The sequence below is a fragment of the Gymnoscopelus microlampas genome (assembly GCF_963454915.1).
Source record: "Gymnoscopelus microlampas genome assembly, chromosome: 24".
Lineage (NCBI taxonomy): Eukaryota > Metazoa > Chordata > Actinopteri > Myctophiformes > Myctophidae > Gymnoscopelus > Gymnoscopelus microlampas.
The window spans coordinates 33,745,325-33,765,036 of NC_139961.1; the positions used below are offsets into that span (position 1 = coordinate 33,745,325).

Here is a 19,712-nt window from a genome sequence, read left to right on the forward strand (position 1 = left end):
ACACACTTGGGTATTGAGTGCCTTGCTTAAGGGTCCAGTTGCTGAAAAAGGTGAGCGAAGTCTCACTTTCATTCACTTTGCCCTTTCCAAGTTTACATCTGCAGGAGTTGAACCTGTGACCTTCAGTACTAGCTCAATGATCAAACTATTAACACATTGAGTGCCAGTCGCGTAGATCTACGCGAACCTATTTAAAGCCGCCACGTGCCAGTCGGGTAGATCTACGCCAACTGGTGCTTTTTTATTTTTTTAGAAAAAAAGTTCACATTGCACTTTTTTCAATTTTCGATACGGCACATTTCATTGTAACACCACCGGAAACGGAATTATTCAGGATCCGGTTTTGCCGATCCCGTCTATCCTCCGTTCTAATGACGAAACTGAAACGCCATTTTCTCTTTGTAGTTTTTCTCCTCGCTGATCACTGTTTAACACAAACCGTTCTAACTACAACATGGCGATTCCGTTTGACACGTGGTTTTCACTGGTCGACGCAGACACATCTCCGCGATGTTTACAAGCAGTTTAGAGCTCAATCTTAAGGATTTTAACGAGGTCTATGGCGACATAAAAAAAACAAAAAAACAACAATAAAACGTTGGCACTGGTAAGTACATTATGAGATTAACCTCTGGCATGGAATGTGTTAAGTTGCTGCAGCGTTAATGAGAAACATATCAGAGAGGATCAATTAATTAATGATGTGTTGAAGAAGTTGTTGACATTTTTGCTGATGTTTTAATTGTCACACAAATATTTTAAATTGTCAAATTTGTTGTGTCCAACCAAGACACAATGCCTCAATAGAAGAGCAGGAAGACCAAATACAACCACCCCAATTGTAGTTGTATTGTATCATCATACTCTACCATACATATTGGACAAAAATAACATTTTATTCTCACAAAACAAAGAAAATAATAAAGCTTTATCTAACCTATTAAAACCGGGAAAGAAACTGTGTCATTTTAGATTTGAGCTAAAAAGCATTACTTTGGCTATTCAAAAATAACAGATATACAAGCTCATACGTGCCACGCTATGAGCTTGTAGATCTGCTTTTTTGAAAAGGTGGGAAAGACGTGCATTTTTTACAAAATATGCTGTTTTCAGCGTGCCTGTGGCAAGGAAAGTTGCCTCACGGGTGACATTTTTTTCCTCTGGGGATCGTGTTTTGTGTCTACACACGGTGGATCGCTGGATCATTATGGATCTACATTTTCTATGACCAGTTGAAAAGGTTATAAAACACAAAAATCGATGGCAGTGGGTCAGTTTATTAATTACTCTGGCAGTGAAAGAGTTAATGGGTTAAGAGAAAAAAACACTGATAAGTCACATAGTCTTACTGTGGCGTTCCTCTGTGATCTCTTGGTTCTGGTAGTACCACACCACCACAGGCACCGGGGAGCTGATGACGTCGCACGCCACCTCTGCCGTCTCGCCATGGCGGAACTCCTGCGGCGACTGCACCTCCTGGAATGTCAGCCTCTCTGTGAGACAGATCACACACAGAGGGTAGCATTAAGCGCACGCAAGCTTGCATTTTTTTAAAGCCTATAGCCAACACCTATTGTACCAGCATCAGTGGTGGACAAAGTACTACTACTCTCAACTCCAGTACTTGAGTCAAGATAATCCTGGTCAAATATTACTCAGCTGTGAAAAGTGAAAGTGAAAGTTGCTCAGTCAACTTTGTACTTTAATTAAAGTACATTTGTACTTTAATTAAAGTACTGGCGTACTTGCTTTTAAAAAAATACATGAAAAAAATACAAATGCATTCAAAAGTACAAATTACAAAGTAGCCAACAACAAAATATCTATAATAGTGAAAATAGCCCATCTACAAGCTCACAACGTCTTGTGATGGCTTAAGTGGTTAATTCATAATGTGCTTTTTCCAGTATCCAAAAACACAAATACTCAAGTGAAGTACAAATGCTGTACATTTACAGTACTCAAGTAAATGTTGGTTACTGTCCATCACTGACCAGGATAACCAGACCACAGTTTTCCCGGTTTTAATGGGTTAACACTGGCGTGATGTCCCTATTGGGACAAATCTACAGGCTGGGAAAGCTCTCAACTTAATTATATCACCTAAATTATATGAATACGTTTGGCAGCTGGTCATATTTAGGGTCAACTTTTGTGTCAATATCGTATTTTCTTTTATATTCTTATCAAATAAACAGATCCTGAAAACCCTGTTTTGTTTGTTTTAGGACGTTGCTGTTGTACTGTTCATATAACACATTTGAAAATGTCTCTCTCCTTGTTGATTTTATGCTCATGCTTGCCTCATTCCTTCAGGTCTGAGTTTCATCAACTCAAATTAAATCACCTTACTTTGCATAATGAAAAGTAAATTAGTCATATTGTAGCTGAGCCGATTAAAAATAAATTGAAATAAAATCAATATAACCCCTAGATAGAATTGCAGAGTAATTAACTAGGGTCTGACAAATCTGCAAACAACTTCAGTGCAGGAGGTGGAATTCTTTTTTGTTTCATTTTCCTGAACACAATACTGTTACATCTTTTCAAGCCATACACTGAAAACATATACAGTGCCTTGCAAAAGTATTCACCCCCCTTGGCTGTTTACCTATTTTGTTACATTACAACCTGTAATTTAAATGTTTTTTTAATCAGAATTGTATTTGATGAATCTGCACGAATTAGTCTTAGTTTTGAAATGAAATGAGAAATATATATATTAAAAAAAGGATTTAAAAAAATAAATAACTGATAATTGGCATGTGCATATGTATTCACCCCCTTTGTTATGAAGCCCCTAAAAAGTTCTGGTGCAACCAATTACCTTCAGAAGTCACATAATTAGTGAAATGAGTCAGGGTTGGGTTATAAAAAAAATATCCAAATCTTTGATGATCCCCAGGAGCACCATCAAATCCATCATAAGCAAATGAAAAGAACATGGCACCACAACAAACCTGCCAAGAGAGGGCCGCCCACCAATACTCACGGACCGGGCAAGGAGGGCATTAATCAGAGAGGCAGCACAGAGACCAAAGGTAACCCTGGATGAGCTGCAGAGTTCCACAGCAGAGACTGGAGTATCTGTCGATAGGACCACAATTAGCCGTACACTCCATAGAGCTGGGCTTTATGGAAGAGTGGCCAGAAGAAAGCCATTACTTTCAGCTAAAAATAAGAAGGCACGTTTTGAGTTTGCAAAAAGGCATGTCGGAGGCTCCCAAAATGTATGGAGGAAGGTGCTCTGGTCAGATGAGACTAAAATTGAACTTTTTGGCCATCATGGAAAACGATATGTCTGGCGCACACTCAACACATCCCATCACCCCAAGAACACCATCCCCACAGTGAAACATGGTGGCCAAAAAGTTCAATTTTAGTCTCATCTGACCAGAGCACCTTCCTCTCTGATTAATGCCCTCCTTGCCCGGTCTGTGAGTTTTGGTGGGTGGCCCTCTCTTGGCAGGTTTGTTGTGGTGCCATGTTCTTTTCATTTGATTATGATGGATTTGATGGTGCTCCTGGGGATCATCAAAGATTTGGATATTTTTTTAATAACCCAACCCTGACTCATTTCACTAATTATGTGACTTCTGAAGGTAATTGGTTGCACCAGAACTTTTTAGGGGCTTCATAACAAAGGGGGTGAATACATATGCACATGCCAATTATCAGTTATTTATTTTTAAAAATCCTTTTTTAAATATATATATTTCTCATTTCATTTCAAAACTAAGACTATTTCGTGCAGATTCATCAAATAAAATTCTGATTAAAAAAACATTTAAATTACAGGTTGTAATGTAACAAAATAGGTAAACAGCCAAGGGGGGTGAATACTTTTGCAAGGCACTGTATTTTCACATTTGACCAGTTTCTATGTCTACCGTATGTTTATTGGAGCTTTATACCATACACTTAAACATATCACAGTATCACCATCCATATTTGCACACAACCAAACTTAATAACTCAACATATTCTGATGCGAACAGATTTTGATCATGCAAGGCAAGGCAAAGGAAATAGTAGTGTTTCCGTAGCCACGGGACCCCTGGCAGTATAGGCTGTGCAAAAGCTACTTCCCCCAGACAATCAGGCGTGTACGAGTAGACCACAAAGAGTAATAAGCTCTGGATACGCTAAATCCCAAACAGGCTATGAACGATTGACACTGTCCGCCTGCTACTGTACGCACACAAATGGAGGCAGCCCAATCGCACATACTGTAGCACCCCTAACATCCCCCCACAACACTTACAGTAAACACACACACACCACACACATAGACACTTTGCATATTAGAATTGAACACAATCCCCAGAGGGAACTCAATGACAGGCTGGGTATCCCATCTCTTAATCACATCCTGCCCACTGTGATCCAGGCTACTCGATGTAAGCGTATGTTGACAGCTAGATACTGTCAACGCTTTCTGTTTACAGCCGATGAGCAGGTGCATATAGAAGAGGACTTTTGCACACATTTAATTTCCCTGGGGGTGTACTGTTATGTACAGTTGACTTTCTAAGTAAACATTCTTACTCGTGTGGTACATTTACACCTACAGCTGTTCTTTCCAGAGGCAAAGGTGATTGTAAACTGCATTCATGTGTACACAATTTATTTATTTTTTAACGTTCTGTTCTGTTGCCATACTGCCAAGAAACATACGTGTGTCTCAAAATAGCCTAAACAAATAAATAAATAGCTAGATAAATAAATACAGAGAGTGAGAAGATAGATAATACATGTATAATATTATAATAATAATAAACGAAATAAGAGTTTGCACAAATTTAAGCTAAATTAAGATTCATAAATCAATGGCACATAAAAGTGTCTATGCAAGTATTTTTCTCTTAAATGAATCAGGCATAAGCATTTCATGAGAAATTATCTTATTATTATCTGATTAAGTTCAACTTAATCTTAACCCATTAAGACCGGGAAAGCATCTGTCATTTTAGATTTTAACCACTTTAACCATTATTTTATACTTTGGCTATTCAAAAATAGCAGATATACAAGCTCATGTGCCGCGCTATAAGCTTGTAGATCTTGTAGATTTTTTAAAAATCATGAAAATGTGTGCAAATCTTTGAATATAACACTTGTAACTCAAATCTTTGCTTCTGGGGGTCCCTGGAACCAAATATTTTGAGATCCAAGGCTAAATAAATTGACATGAAAAAGTTTGAGAACCACTGATATTATAGCAACGTTGTTTCAGAAAACTGTTAGCCTTTAGAAGACATTTGTAGTGCGTTGATGAATTGCCTTCACAAGTGCTCTGCCCAAGGAAAGACGCTGCAACACAAACACAACTAACACCCCCCCCCCCCCCCCTGCTGTCTAGCTTCTGATGGTGTCGTGATGGGGGCCGAGGAGCACAGCAGAGACCAGAGCACCGCTGGGCTGATATCATCCATGATTGGGTTGTAAAGGAGAATAAATCTACCATACCCATTTATTCATATTGTCGTTACTTTTCAGGTACATGTAGTTTATTATTTAGACACAAGCTTGTTAATACTCCCTGTTGGTTCAATATATTTATCATACCCACAGACACACATACTGTAACAGATCTACAAGCTTGTAGATCGGCTATTTTGCTACTTTTATACGACACTGCAGTATGGCAAAGTAGGGCATTCATTTGCGAAAAAACATACTAAGTTGAACTACGGAGACGAGGTTTCTGCCTGCCAACAATATCATACCTCCCTTCTGCTCGCTGTTTTTTCCCATTTGCATTTTGTCGATAGATTTAAGCCTATCTGCTCCTTACAATGAGCCCCCCCCCCCCCCCCCACCAATGCCCCTCTCTGAGCGGAAATGTGTGTCTGCATCCTGCCGTCTTCATTAGCTGCTCAGATGAAGCCTCAAGCTTTTATCCTTGGTATTCATTTGTTTTCAATTCCTTCTCCACTCTAGTTTTTATTATTTATTTAGTTATTTATTATGTATAAACTCTTCTCTCTCGCTTTTGTAGTCACAGGAATGAGTCATAGAAACATGCCTTCCCCCTGCAACTCTCTGCAGCAGTTGACTGGTGTCAACTGGTGAACTGAGAATAAACTTGGCTCGAGCAGTGAAGGACTTTGTCTTCTGAAGTTTTGCTCCGTGCGTCGAAAGTCGAGGACAAAATGTCAAGTGTGCATACGAGCCAGTTTGCCTCTGAGCCGTTCAGCTGAGACGCGAGAGTTTTCACTCTCTTTCTGTTTCTGCTGGCTCGCTTCCCAGCCAACATCATCTATTTGCGCTGGTGTCACTGAGGGAAAGAAAGTACCTTGAACACAAAGCCCGACGGCAAGTGAAGTAATGATAAATTGTTTTGCATCCAATCAGATGCATGCATCTTGTGAAATCTAATTTAGATTCACACGGGATTAGAGCATCAATTAGAGGGAACCTCTGTCTTCACAACATATAGGCAGGATAATTCACGCTGGAATTGTTACTTGACAAATTACAGACATGGCAGATTTCTGTAGGCTAAAATTGCAGACAATCTCCATAATTCTTACAAATTAGTAGATGTCCCCCAGAAACAGACTAGCACTTGTCCTGTGTGAATACTGAATAGGGTTAAAGTTGGAGAACGCCACATTGTCACTGGACACTGAAGGCTGCCTGTCTGAGCCTTGTTCCCTTTGGCCCCAGCAGTAGAGACAGGACTTATCCAGCAATAACACAAAATTAAATTGAAGAGAATGTTTCAATGTGTCAACTCATTAGTGTAATTATTCCGAATGACTTTCTCTGTGTGCCTGTCTAATTGCACTCTCCTCCATTAAAATAGCAGGCTATGACGGGCGGCACTCTTTATAACTCGCCACACACAGAAATATCCTAGATTTATTATCACAGGCCAACCAGCACACAGAACGCTGGTTCATAAATTATGCATGTCCAAAATGTACGTCTGTAATATTTAGCATTTAGAGGAGAAACAGTTCATTTATTATTCATTATGTGGTGGATCATATTTAATTGGTCATTGTTTGGCGACTTTATTCCTTTTGTTTTCCAGCTGCATCCCTTTGTTCTTTTGCACCATAAGATCAATAGAATTAAGAATCCTCTAAATGTTATTTATGGTGTGTTCTGTGCGCTTTAAGTCATAGTTGGAAATATTTGACATTAAATTATGTATTTGTTGTTGCCAACTTGCCTACTGGGTTATGATTTATGCATCGTTATAATGGCCAACAGTGTCAGTTTGATCGTTTAATTATCTGTGTTCTTAATTTAAATGTGATAGGTGCTCTGTATTTTTCATTTACCGTTTCTCTGTCAGTGCTACTGTATCTGTTTTCTATCAAAATGCGCAATGGTCACTCACTTGTCTGATTATTTCATCAATGATTCATCTGTTTGGCCTGGTAATGTTGTTCCATGTCAAAAATAGCTCACAACGCATCACAACCTTTGTAGATCTGCGAGTTTTGGCTAATGTTCCCCCCAGAATATGGATGCTGGGGTTCAAGTGGTTAATGTCCCCACTGCACTCCCCATATCAGAAACTCGATCTGAGCCCCATTGCCTTCCATCATATTTCATGAAAGTTAAGTATGAACATACTGTACATGAAAAAAAGGAAAGATGCATAGAGGTTCTGCTCTTTGGATGATTTAATTTGTAATAAGGCAGTGTGCACAAGAAATGTGGTGCTGATCCATCTAACAGTTTACAAGATTAGCTCCAAACAGACAGACAGACAGACAGACAGACAGAATGACAGACACACACACACACACACACACACACACACACACACACACACACACACACACACACACGCACACGCACACACACACACACACACACACACACACACACACACACACACACGCACACTTAAAGACTGCTAGCCACGCCATAAAATAAAACAATGCATACTGTAGATAAGTGTCCTTTTAGTTAGAGTACTTTCTTTTTTTTCTTTGAATTGACTGACTCAAATGTCCAATATTTATGACTAAATCTTGACTAAAATATCTAGGGTTTTTGTCAACTGAAAATAGACTAAAATGTCTATAGTTATTATGGGCTAAAAGCAATTAAAAATATAGCTGCAAGCAGCGATAATACGGGGCCAGTGAGAGAGAGAGAGAGAGACAGACAGACATGGAAACTGGAGAGAGAGAGAGAGAGTAATGGAAACTGGAGAGAGAGAGAGAGGGAGAGAGACATGGAAACTGGAGAGAGCGAGAGAGAGAGAGAGAGAGAGAGAGAGAGAGAGAGAGAGAGAGAGATAGATGGATACTAGAGAGAGAGAGAGAGAGAGAGAGAGAGAGAGAGAGAGAGAGAGAGAGAGAGAGAGAGAGAGAGAGAGAGAGAGACATGGAAACTGGAGAGAGAGAGAGAGAGAGAGAGAGAGAGAGAGAGAGAGAGAGAGAGAGAGAGAGAGAGAGAGAGAGAGAGAGAGAGAGACATGGAAACTGGAGAGAGAGAGAGAGAGAGAGAGAGAGAGAGAGAGATGGAAACTGGAGAAAGAGAGAGAGAGATGAAAAGTTTTGAGATTGTAGATCGGCTATTTTCAGAATGAAGTATTTCATACATTGAAAAAACGTACTCTCAAATAAGCATTTCAGGTTATCTTTACCATTTGCACATGTATTCATTGATACAGTCATGTTGTTTGCAATTCAATTTAAATGAAGTCTGCACCAAGTGTGGCTTGAACTGGCGACCTTGAGATTGTGAGGCACTCATTTAAGGGAGACGCCATTGGACCAACAGACAAGGAACTGTGAAAAAGGAGATCACACAGATGATACAGTTTCACGCAAATAGCTGAAAAATCCTGGGTTTAAGAGTTTTTCAAACTGCTCAAAATTGCGCACAATCTAAGGGCGGAGCTTACTGGTCAAAGCAATAGATGTGTTCCTCATGAGTCAAGGCACAAGTGTAAGCAAGTTTCACGACTTTCGGCCAAACGAGGCATGACTTTTGCCTGTTTAAAGTTTGCATTTTCAAAAAATTGCTATAGCGCCCCCCTTTGGCCAATTGGAATGAGATTGGTTTCAGTGATATTTGGATGCATTACTGCAACGTTTCAAAGAAATGTGAGTCTTGCATGTATGTGTTGGGGCAGATGAATAATTTTCATAAAACTGCAATAGTTAAAATCTATTTCCTCCTGGGATTTTTGAGTAATCTGCACGAAACATTTTACACATGAACTTAGGACCTTTGCCGACAAAACAAAAGCGGCGGATTTTCCATAAGTGAAAAAATGCAGAAGTTATGAGCCAATGGCTGTTTTTCATATAATTCAAAATGGTGGGCGATCTAAAGGTCAGAGGTCAAAAGTCAGACCACGAAAGTTGTCGGGCATGAAGAGACGCATGTGTGTATCGAAGTTTCATGGTTGTAGGTCAAACAGGGCATGAGTTGTACCTGTTCAAAGTTGGCACTTTCAATTGAGTGCTATAGCGCCACCCTTTGACAAATGAGTGTGAGAATTATTTCTTGATAGTTTTTCATGAGCATCTACCATATGGCAGAGTTTCGTAAAAAGCGTATGCAAGGTTAAGCCAGAACTGCCAAAAACAAGTATTTTTCAAACTGCTCAAAATTGCGGACAATCTAAGGGCGGAGCTTACTAGTCAAAGCGATACATGTGTTCCTCATGAGTCAATGCACAAGTGTAAGCAAGTTTCATGACTTTCGGCCAAACGAGGCATGACTTATGCCTGTTTAAAGTTTGCATTTTCAAAAAATTGCTATAGCGCCCCCCTTTGGCCAATTGGAGTAAGATTAGTGATATTTGGAATGACCCTCTACATTTCTGCAAAGTTTCAAAGAAATGTGAGTCTGCATGTATGTTTTAGGTGCAGATGAATAATTTTCATAAAACTGCAATAGTTAAAATCTATGGAATCCTGGGATTTTTGAGCAATTTGCACGAAACCTTTTACACATGAACTTTGGACCTATGCCGACATAAAATAGGGAGCGGATTTTCCATAAGTGAAAAAATGCAGAAGTTAGGAGCCAATGACTGTTTTTCATATAATTCAAAATGGTGGGCGATCTAAAGGTCAGAGGTCAAAAGTCAGAGGGTGAAAATTGTTCAGCATGAGGAGACGCATATGTGTATCCAAGTTTCATGGCTGTAGGTCAAACAGGGCATGAGTTGTACCTGTTCAAAGTTGCCATTTTCAATTGAGTGCTATAGCACCTTTGGACGAAAGATTTGTAAAAAGCGACAGCACGGTTCAGCCAGAACTGCGAAAAGTGGCAGAAGAAGAAGAAGAAGAAGTGACAGAATACTGCCAATAACAAAACAGGTCCAGAGCTGAGCTCTGGCCCCGTAATAACTATAATATTGCATCGTGGTTGTATGCCTCGACCAATCAGTTGCAGTTTACATCCATGTCTTTCCAGGATAGTACAGCATGTGTAGTGAAAAAAAAGGAATGTGACCTTGACCATGGACCACCAAACTCTAATCAGTTAACCCCAGAGAGCTGAAATATTTTCAACTGGATGAGACCTGGAAAAACAAAAAGAACGCTTTACATGGCCTCGTGACTCGTGCAAATATTTATATGAACGTGTTCCTGACTTCCTGTGTATCAGTGTGAGCGTGTTTATAGTGTGAGTTACTCACGATAGATCTCCAGCACCACGGTGGCCTCCTGGCTCTGCCCGCTGGCATCCGTTGCCTGGCAACGGTAGATGCCAGCATCCTCCACCACTGCATTGTAGATGATGAGGCGCGAGCGCGATGTCTCTGTGTGCAGCGTTACGCGCTTGGACGCCACCATGCGCTCACCCTGCGGGTTGAACCACTCCAGCCGCACCAGCTCACCAATGGCTTGGTGGGTTCAGAGAGAGAGAGGGAGGGGAAAAACAGAGAGAAATAAGACAATCTTGAGTGAATGAATTCCAAGAATGAATTCACTCGCTGGTGGTGGGGGCAGCTACTGTAAAATAGAGGGGGGGGGGGTATTTTTTCACAGGAGATGTCACATAGATGGTCAACCACAAACGCTGTATACTTTGTTGTATGTCAAATAGCGAAAATAGCAGATATACAAGCTAACAACACAATGTGGCGCGTTGATCTGCTATTTTTGCCAATTGTTCACCTATTATGACATGCCCAGAATAGGGATGCTAGGGTTCATGTAGTCTCTCAAGCCAGGCAACTCTTCCACAGTCTTTGAATGCTACAGAGTCTGTAACTACGCCTTGAAAAAGGTTGCAAACAGGACGCTGTCATCTGCTATTCAGACCGGAAGGGAATTTCATCAATCATGATGTGGTTTTCATGATTTCAAATGTGTTGATTTTTTTTTTAATATATATCTTTTTTGAATTTCCATTTCTGCTAAGCAGCAAGCTAGACAGGTTTTGATTTACATTAGGAATTATTGATGTGACTACAAAGCCGAAACTGAAGTGGGGTAGGCCGGAATTCCACTATATATATATTCTTTGCATTTTCAGTGCTTCAGATATACAGACTTTTAGACAGAAGCATTTGAACAGACTGTGTGAGCCAACAGTCTGTCTCTAGAGACTATAGAGTTCATGAGGTTGAACACAGTGGAGTGCAGTAACATTATCTCTAGATGTGTTTTATTTAGGTGTTACTGTGTGCCAGCATGAACAAAAGTTGGCACGCAAACATGCTGGCTGTGAAAAGGGTCTCAGTACTGAATCATATCGATGTTACCATTTTGTTCCAGATATGCTCGGCATTAAATGTAAGTCAATAACCTGCTTTCAAATATCTATGTGTCCATGAATAAACCGATTTTCTCCCAGTGATGTAAAGCAGTTACAACCACATCATAACTCTGTTGGTTCCAGTGCTAACAGACAGATGCCAGATTCATTTGTAGGCCTGGCATCCTAGAGTGTGTATAGTTTCAATGTACCATTTTGTTTACCTCGTTTTTACCTTGCTAAATGCCTAAATTGTAAATTGTAATTTTCTGGATACTGTAGACCAGGGTTTCCCCAACTTTATCATGTCAGGGACCCTCAAATAGCTATAGCCTCTGGCCATGGCCCCCCTCAGACGCGTCGCTAGGTCTCTACTAGGTTGGGGGCTTAGCCCCGCAGGCAACGGGCACATGCACGCGCACGCAGCGAGCATTTTTTTTTCGCGGATTTTGGTGCTTTTTTCCCCGTTTTTTGTTACTTTATTTCGGTTTTAGGGTTAGGGGTAGGGTTAGGTTAGGGTGATAGATATATAATAAAAAAATAAATTAAAAAAAAGCTTTTTATTTTATTATTTTTTTATTTTTTTTATTGGTGCCTTTGGATAAAACATTGGTGGCTATAGCCACCGAAGCCCCCGCCTAACGACGCCACTGGCCCCCCTATTGCAAACATTTATTTATGTATTTTACAACGGCATGCCCCAAATAGGGACACCAGAACAGGGTGAGTGGTTAAACTGACCAAAACAAAATCACATGAATTGATACTGAATTCAAATTACAATCTGTCTCACTATACATCATTATTATTATTCCCTTTCCTCTCCTTTCCAGTTGGCCACCCTGCCAACCCTCACATTGAAAACCAATGCTGTAATGTAGACAATCTCATTTTCTGCAGCTAGCTGTTCAAGTGTTGACAGTTACTGTGAATGTGAGGTAGTTTACAATAGTTTGTAGGAATACATTATCATCATCTGCAACTTGGATGAGAGTGCAGAGCATGAGAATGAACTGAACACCAACAGTAAACAGGATGACATGCTTCTGTATCCTGGATACTATTTGAATATTCCACACTTCTCCAGGATAAGAGCTTTTCTTGGTTTATTTCACGTTTACGTGCTGAGTATCCTTAATATCAAGGAGATATTGTTGTGCATGTAAACACAGCCAGTGAGAGGAGGGGGTAGGGGAAGGAGAGAGAGTGAGTGAGTGAGAGAGACGAAGACTGTGAGAGATGGAGAGAAAAGAAAAAAACTAAAACAAGGCAGATCTCTGTCTCACAGGAGCGCCAACCGAGATAATAACAACCAAACGAGCTGCTCCATTTTTAGCTGGTACTTAACATCACACATTCTGAGTTCACACCTTCACAGAGGTCTTTGTGCCTCATCGGGAGACAATTTCTGCAATGCAGAACTTGCGCTGATTGGAATTATGCTGTTCAAATGAAAGCATGTCTGCTCACAGTCTGGCTCAATAATAGATTAAATAATATTCACACCACAAAAATGTCAAATTCTCATAGTGGCAATAAGTGAAGTGAATAAAGGAGATCATTTGAGGCTCTCTGTCTCCCCTCCCCATAAGAATTCAGCTTTGTCTAAATCATCATGTTTTATTATCAATCAAATCACCAGAACAGGACATTGCTGTTGTACAAACCTACAGACCCAGATTATACTCAATGCCAATGTTTTAAATTGGTTATTCCTACAATATCGACGGCAGTAGCCCAATACAGTTGAGCTGACCTTTTCACAGCAGCCATTTGTGTAAAAAGGTCAGAAACGCTGAAGGTAATACAATTAATTGAGTGTGTGGGTGTGGGTGCCTGTGTGCGTGCATTTCATCTAGGTGTTACTGTTGGACATGTCCTGTACATTTAACTTCATGCTGGCACACAGAAACACCAACATAAAACACAATTATATGCAACAGTATATGAGACTATGAGAGTGTATATAAACTTCAATCCAATAATCTTGCACACGCACGCGCGCGCGCACACACACACACACACACACACACACACACACACACACACACACACACACACACACACACACACACACACACACACACACACACACACACACACACACACACACACACACACACACACACACACACACACACACACACACTTCAGTTAAATGTGGTGGACAGACAGGAACCTACTGGGTTAATGATGTTTGTGTTAATGATGTGACGTAATCCCTGTGGTGTTCAACATGAGCTAAGTTCACACTAATAATACGTCGATAGAGCTTTTAAAAAGGTGTGGAATAAAAGTATTGCTTTTCCATCATTTTAATACCTTTGTCTGGTTCAGAATTACTGTTTTCTTTACCTCTATACACTAACAGCCAACATTACCCATTTGAGTTTTTGTTTTTGTTGGGCAAGGTACTTTTCCCCCTGAAGAGATGGTTGGAGGCAGTCATTGCATTACTATGTTGCAAACTACATGGTTACTGCCTTATAGACCTGAATCAGGGAAATAACTAAGCTCTTGCAGGAGGGGTGCTATAATCTACTGTAGTGGCTGAATGTTGTCTACTGCACTTTTAACCCATTAAAACCGGGAAAGCATCTGTGTCATTTTAGATTTTTGCATTGGCTATTCAAAAATAGCAGATATACAAGCTCACAGCGTGTCAATTTGTGCCGTGCTGCGAGCTTGTCAATTTTGTAATTCTTTTTACATTTTAGAAAAATCTTTAATTAGATCTAATCTTTATTTAGAAGGCCTTTGTAGAATCGGCCCTCAGGTCTTAAATCAACAGTTTTTAATGTGCACTGAATAACTTCACTGTGGTTCACTGATGCACGCCAACAGGGTTTAACTGAACAGCATTATGAGAGCTTTCACACATGTTAATGCTACTCTGAGCAGCTGAGTTCCAGCCAACATCGTTTTTCGAACATAAGGCCTGAAATTATGTGATCATTCACAGTCATAATCGTGGATTTACAGCAACAAATTGCATGGTTCAAAAGTATTTAAGTGTGAACACACACACACACACACACACACACACACACACACACACACACACACACACACACACACACACACACACACACACACACACACACACACACACACACACAGGTGTATTTCCCCTGTAAATCCAGCGGATCAGAGTGCCGGTGTGGAGGGCCACTATTCTGGGCCCATCAATCTGCCAGATCCCGGGGCCCCCTGAGTGGTGGTTTCCCCTGGGGAACCGAAGCAAGAGAAGGGCAGGGGAAGTCATGTACCAAACAGTCCTCCCTCTGGGGTTTTAAAGCTGGATGCAGGAAGGTGACACACAGGTATCTGTGAGTATTTTCTTGGACACAACTGAAAAGCCTTTATAAAGTAATTCTGGCAGGGGTGCCTGGTGGCTCAGCCAGTTACTACACGGACCATAAAGATATTTGCTCCTTGTGAATGCGAAACAAATATTTACGCCCCCCAAAAATACATCGAAGAAGAAAACTGGCAATTCTGATCGCTGCTCCCATCTCTGTGCTATCTGTTCTTTCTACTGCTCGCTATATTATTGCCTCAAACATTGTCATTGTCAAAAAAACTAACAAAAAATAAAAACTGAAAAGTTTGCAGTCTTTGTCCTCTCCCACTCCCAGTCCTTCTGCTGAACATACTTTGTTTCCTGAAGTCTTCTTCCATAACTGTTATAACAACTGTGCCTTTGCCCAAAGCTCTGGTGCAGTTCAGTTGATAGTAGAGTTCTCTATTCGCCTGGTATGATGCCGCTTAGTTCCTGGTAGGTATCACCAACAATGTTTGCCCTGGTGCAGTTCTGTTGCTATTAAGAGTTGTTTATTCACTTGTATGATGCTACTCAATTCCTGGTGGGTATCACTGAGCACATTCCTGTGTTTCTTTCTTTCTTTCCTATCTGAATACCTTTTTAAAGGCTCATTGTGGGGGAGCTGAACTCTACTGTACACGCCATGCCAGCTAAAGTGTCAGAAATTATTCTGGCCTGCGAGTGTGAGGTTCTGCACAATATTGTGATAATGTTATCGCATTATCGGGGTACCATTGGATGTTCCGATATAGCCAGAGAGCCGTGGATATGTCAGCCCCAACTTTGGACTGTAAGACGGAGACGGAACCTCATTCATCGCTTCTAAAATGACGTTTGGCAAGTTGGCTTTGGCTATGGGAGAAATATACGATATAGAGAGTGGCGCGCATACGTGCCTGTTTGTTTGTGTGTCTGCGTGGTTCATACGGGTCCTCATGCTCTCTCTCTCAATACAAACTGATGGTCACTCGACCATGCTCTCTCCGTTCTCTCTCTCTCAATACAAACTGATGGTCACTTGACCATGCTCTCTCCGTCAAGACAACGTCACATTTTCGTTTTCACTTCCACGCACCGCTGTTGCAATGAACGTCTACAGGCTACTAGACGACAGCCCCGCGCAGCGGGTAGACGGAAGGGCCACGCAGCGGCCCGCACCTCTAGTGGGAGACAATGTACGTTCACTAAAATAGGCCTATTTTATGTTTCAGGTTTTCCTTTAGGATATTGATTGAATACTTTATTCCAGTAACAGTACAGTCAAAAGTTATGCTAAAAGGATAACACAAAAAGCCTTCATTTAAACGATCATAGATCAGTGATTTACTAGGCTACAGTATATCTGCCACTGCTGACCACGTCAGTGATTCTTTTTCCGCATACCGCAAACCATACCGCAAACCCTTCTGACGATATTACACTTTATAGTTTTTTTGATTATACTTGTGCGCTTGGGACTGTGGTCGTATTTTTGTTAGGCTATATTTTTGTGTTACAGTTTCTTATTGGATGTGTCTGTGTCAGGTATCGGTGTGTGCCTGCACGCTGTGTATGCAAATAGCTGGCCTGTGCCAGTGCAGTACACGGATATGATTGGCGTGTGTGCTGTGTATGCAAATGAGTGTGTGTGTTTGGAATACAGAGATGATTGATGGGGATAACTTCCAACATTTTAAAAGTTCCTCTTCCTGGCTGTATTCCGCTTCATGTTGAAAACTCGAGGGGCAAGGCCTCTGAAGCATGGGTGGGATATTTAAATGGAGATTGTGTTCAGCCGGCAGATTTATCAACACACAACCATTCTTACGCTGTGATTGGCAGGATACGACTATAGTTTATAGTATCTATTTGGTCCTCCTTTCAAATGCACCGTCCATCAAGTATTTCACACAACAGAAACAAATTCAGTGAGCTATTACTTGTACAGCCGCTTTTTGTTGGCCAATCAGGTAAGCTGATGCCTGTTGTTCTCCCGAATATGACAAATTAGCGCCATGATCTTTATAGACGTCACCAGTAAGACCAAAACTACTCCAAAAGAACAATGTTGGTGTGATAAAGGCCGGGATTTGCTGATTATGAATTCACTCATTTTGTGAATTCATAATCTCACACCATCCATCCATATTTGTCAATATAACGTCATCAACACTATGTCAGAGATCTACAGAGAAGCCATGCCATTATTAGACCTCATCCTGTAACTGTATGAAATATAACCAGTAGTACAGCAGGGAATACTGAGTTTGACATTTTGATATAAACAACTTGTGGCCAATGGAAACCTTAAATAAGACCAGAGTAAACAAGAGAGCTTTCTACAGTATATCTGGAAGATGTCCCAGGTAATGTTTATGATTTTCTACAGCAGAGAGAGACAGCAATATAAGATGAAACACCGAAGCAACTTCAACTCTCCACACTTAAAAGATGTATTCCTGTCTCGCCTGCCCCTCGGTGCTAAAATTATCTACCAAAAGCACTGGCGCCTTCTCCCTTGATGCAACTCCACAATAGCATGGATTCGAAGCCTTGCTAGCAATTGATTTAAAGGTCTGCGGGGAAATAGAGAGCAGGGGAAGAGAGAACCGTGTTGGATGGCAGGGAAGAAGAGAGTGTCTCCAAAGGGTCAGTTTGTGTTTACAGCCAGCTCTAGGATATCAATTTAATGCAGCTTATTCCCCCCTCTGACACACACACACACACACACACACACACACACACACACACACACACACACACACACACACACACACACACACACACACACACACACACACACACACACACACACACACACACGTTATCTGGTGTAGTATATGTCCCATGATATTCTCTCTCTCCCCCCCCCTCTCTCTCTGAATTTTTTTCAATCACATGCCCAAAATAGGGATGCCAGGGTGCAAGTCTTTAATGTATAATTATAATTCCACAGTGTACATTGAGCCCAATGCTTAACCAGAATAAGCATAATAATGATGAACACCATGTGTTGCACTTTCCACTATGATTCCACCTCCTTCCACTCATACAATACCTCGTCATCTGGGCTGCCTCACGCACAGAGCCAAGGCGTTTTAAATTCTGCTCTGCTTCTTGAAGCTGCTCCAACTGGCACGGCAGCACCGGTCGAGGATGTGTAATCAATTATAAATATGGAGCTTAGCATCGCTATCCCCCGGTGTCACAGGTCAAAGGGATGCAAAAGGGTGGTCCCTGGAACACGTGTTTGATGGATGATGACAGCTGCATATCTGTCTCTCTGTGTTCCACTCAACTCTGACGCGGTCAGCCTCGTCTGTGCTTTATTATTCCTTATATACCTACAATGCTGCCTCAGTCCCTTTCACTAAACATTGCTGCCCACACAAATGAACACTCACGCAAAGGTTTATAGTATTTCGTTTTTATATGTTACTCTTGTACAAAAATTGTAATTGTAATAAGAATGTAGTAAATCTTACCTGTGCAGATGAAGAACTTTGACTCTCCAACACTCAACTCCACTTTGTTTAGGGATATGGACACCTGAAGGACAGCTGAGAGAGAGAGAGAGAGAGAGAGAGAGAGAGAGAGAGAGAAAGAGAGAAAGAGAGAAAGAGAGAGAGAGAGAGAAAGAGAGATTACCGTTCAGGAACCAAAGGGGAAAAGTAGCTAATAATGACGGATAGTCCTGATAGCGTAATGAAATCATAATCCCTTTTAATACGAACTACAACACAGGCCCCAGAACTTTAAAAAAAAAAAAAAACATGAAATAACGGATATTCAAATAATGTGGAAAAAAACATACTTATGTCATAATCAAATTGGATTGAAGGGTATAAAGTTACAGAATAAACAACAAAATGCAGTAGAGAGGTAAATAAAAAATAAACATGAGAAGAGTTTCTAGAGAGGCTAATGACGTTTAATGACACATTCAGACACTTGATTATCATTATTGTTTAGCTGACACACAAGTGGAGGCAGGCTATGAGTCTGCTTAGATAGGATTAAATTGCACTGTGTTGCAGCTAATCAGTACTGTATCCCGAAGGGGACATAACAGGTGGAGCAGGAAATTGTAAAAGCCAGCACTGAGGTCAACAGAGAATAAAGGTAGTAGAGGAGTGTTCGACAAGCAACAACAATCATCATCAGGAACAGATCTAAACACCAAGTTTAGAATAATTTACTTTGTTAACATCTGTGGTATCAGCATTGTCTTTATTGTTTATGGACCCTGTCCTGTAAACACATCTATTTAAGAAGGCACATGCATGTATGCACTATGGCACGCACAATCCCAAAAGGGAACAATGTCAAAATATCAATATCTGCTCTCTTTTCAGCTTTCAGGCATAATGGAATGGTCGGGAAATAGATCACGTTTTGTCTTGACACAACACTTGTGGTCGGCCATCCTATAATTTTGTATGAGAGAACTATACAGAAGGAAGCTGCATTATAAATGCAGCATGGTTGCATGATAAATGCATGAAGGCAAATGTCTGTGCTGGCTACCGTTACATGCCTCTGTGGCAGTCTTTGATTCTAATTGTACGCTGGCAGAATGGTAGCAAACAGAGGCCTCAATAATGGCCCAGCGTATCACAATACAGCTGGCTGTCTGCACATCAGCTCTCTAAATATTTACACTGGATTAGTGACTGGCTATGTGGTGATCCTCGTTTCTATAAGGTAAGAACGT

The 19,712-nt window shown here is 40.8% G+C and overlaps 1 protein-coding gene across 1 annotated transcript in view; it reads right to left on the reverse strand.

Annotated features, from left to right (window-relative positions):
• ncam2 (neural cell adhesion molecule 2) overlaps positions 1 to 19,712 on the reverse strand; it is a gene marked incomplete at both ends in the record, with an annotated part of 200,882 nt that overhangs the window by 58,350 nt on the left and 122,820 nt on the right. The window contains 3 exons of the mRNA XM_084050802.1: positions 1,350 to 1,493; positions 10,631 to 10,837; positions 18,484 to 18,558. Of these exons, the coding sequence (XP_083906928.1) occupies positions 1,350 to 1,493; positions 10,631 to 10,837; positions 18,484 to 18,558 (426 nt within the window). The remainder of the gene's footprint in view (positions 1 to 1,349; positions 1,494 to 10,630; positions 10,838 to 18,483; positions 18,559 to 19,712) is intronic.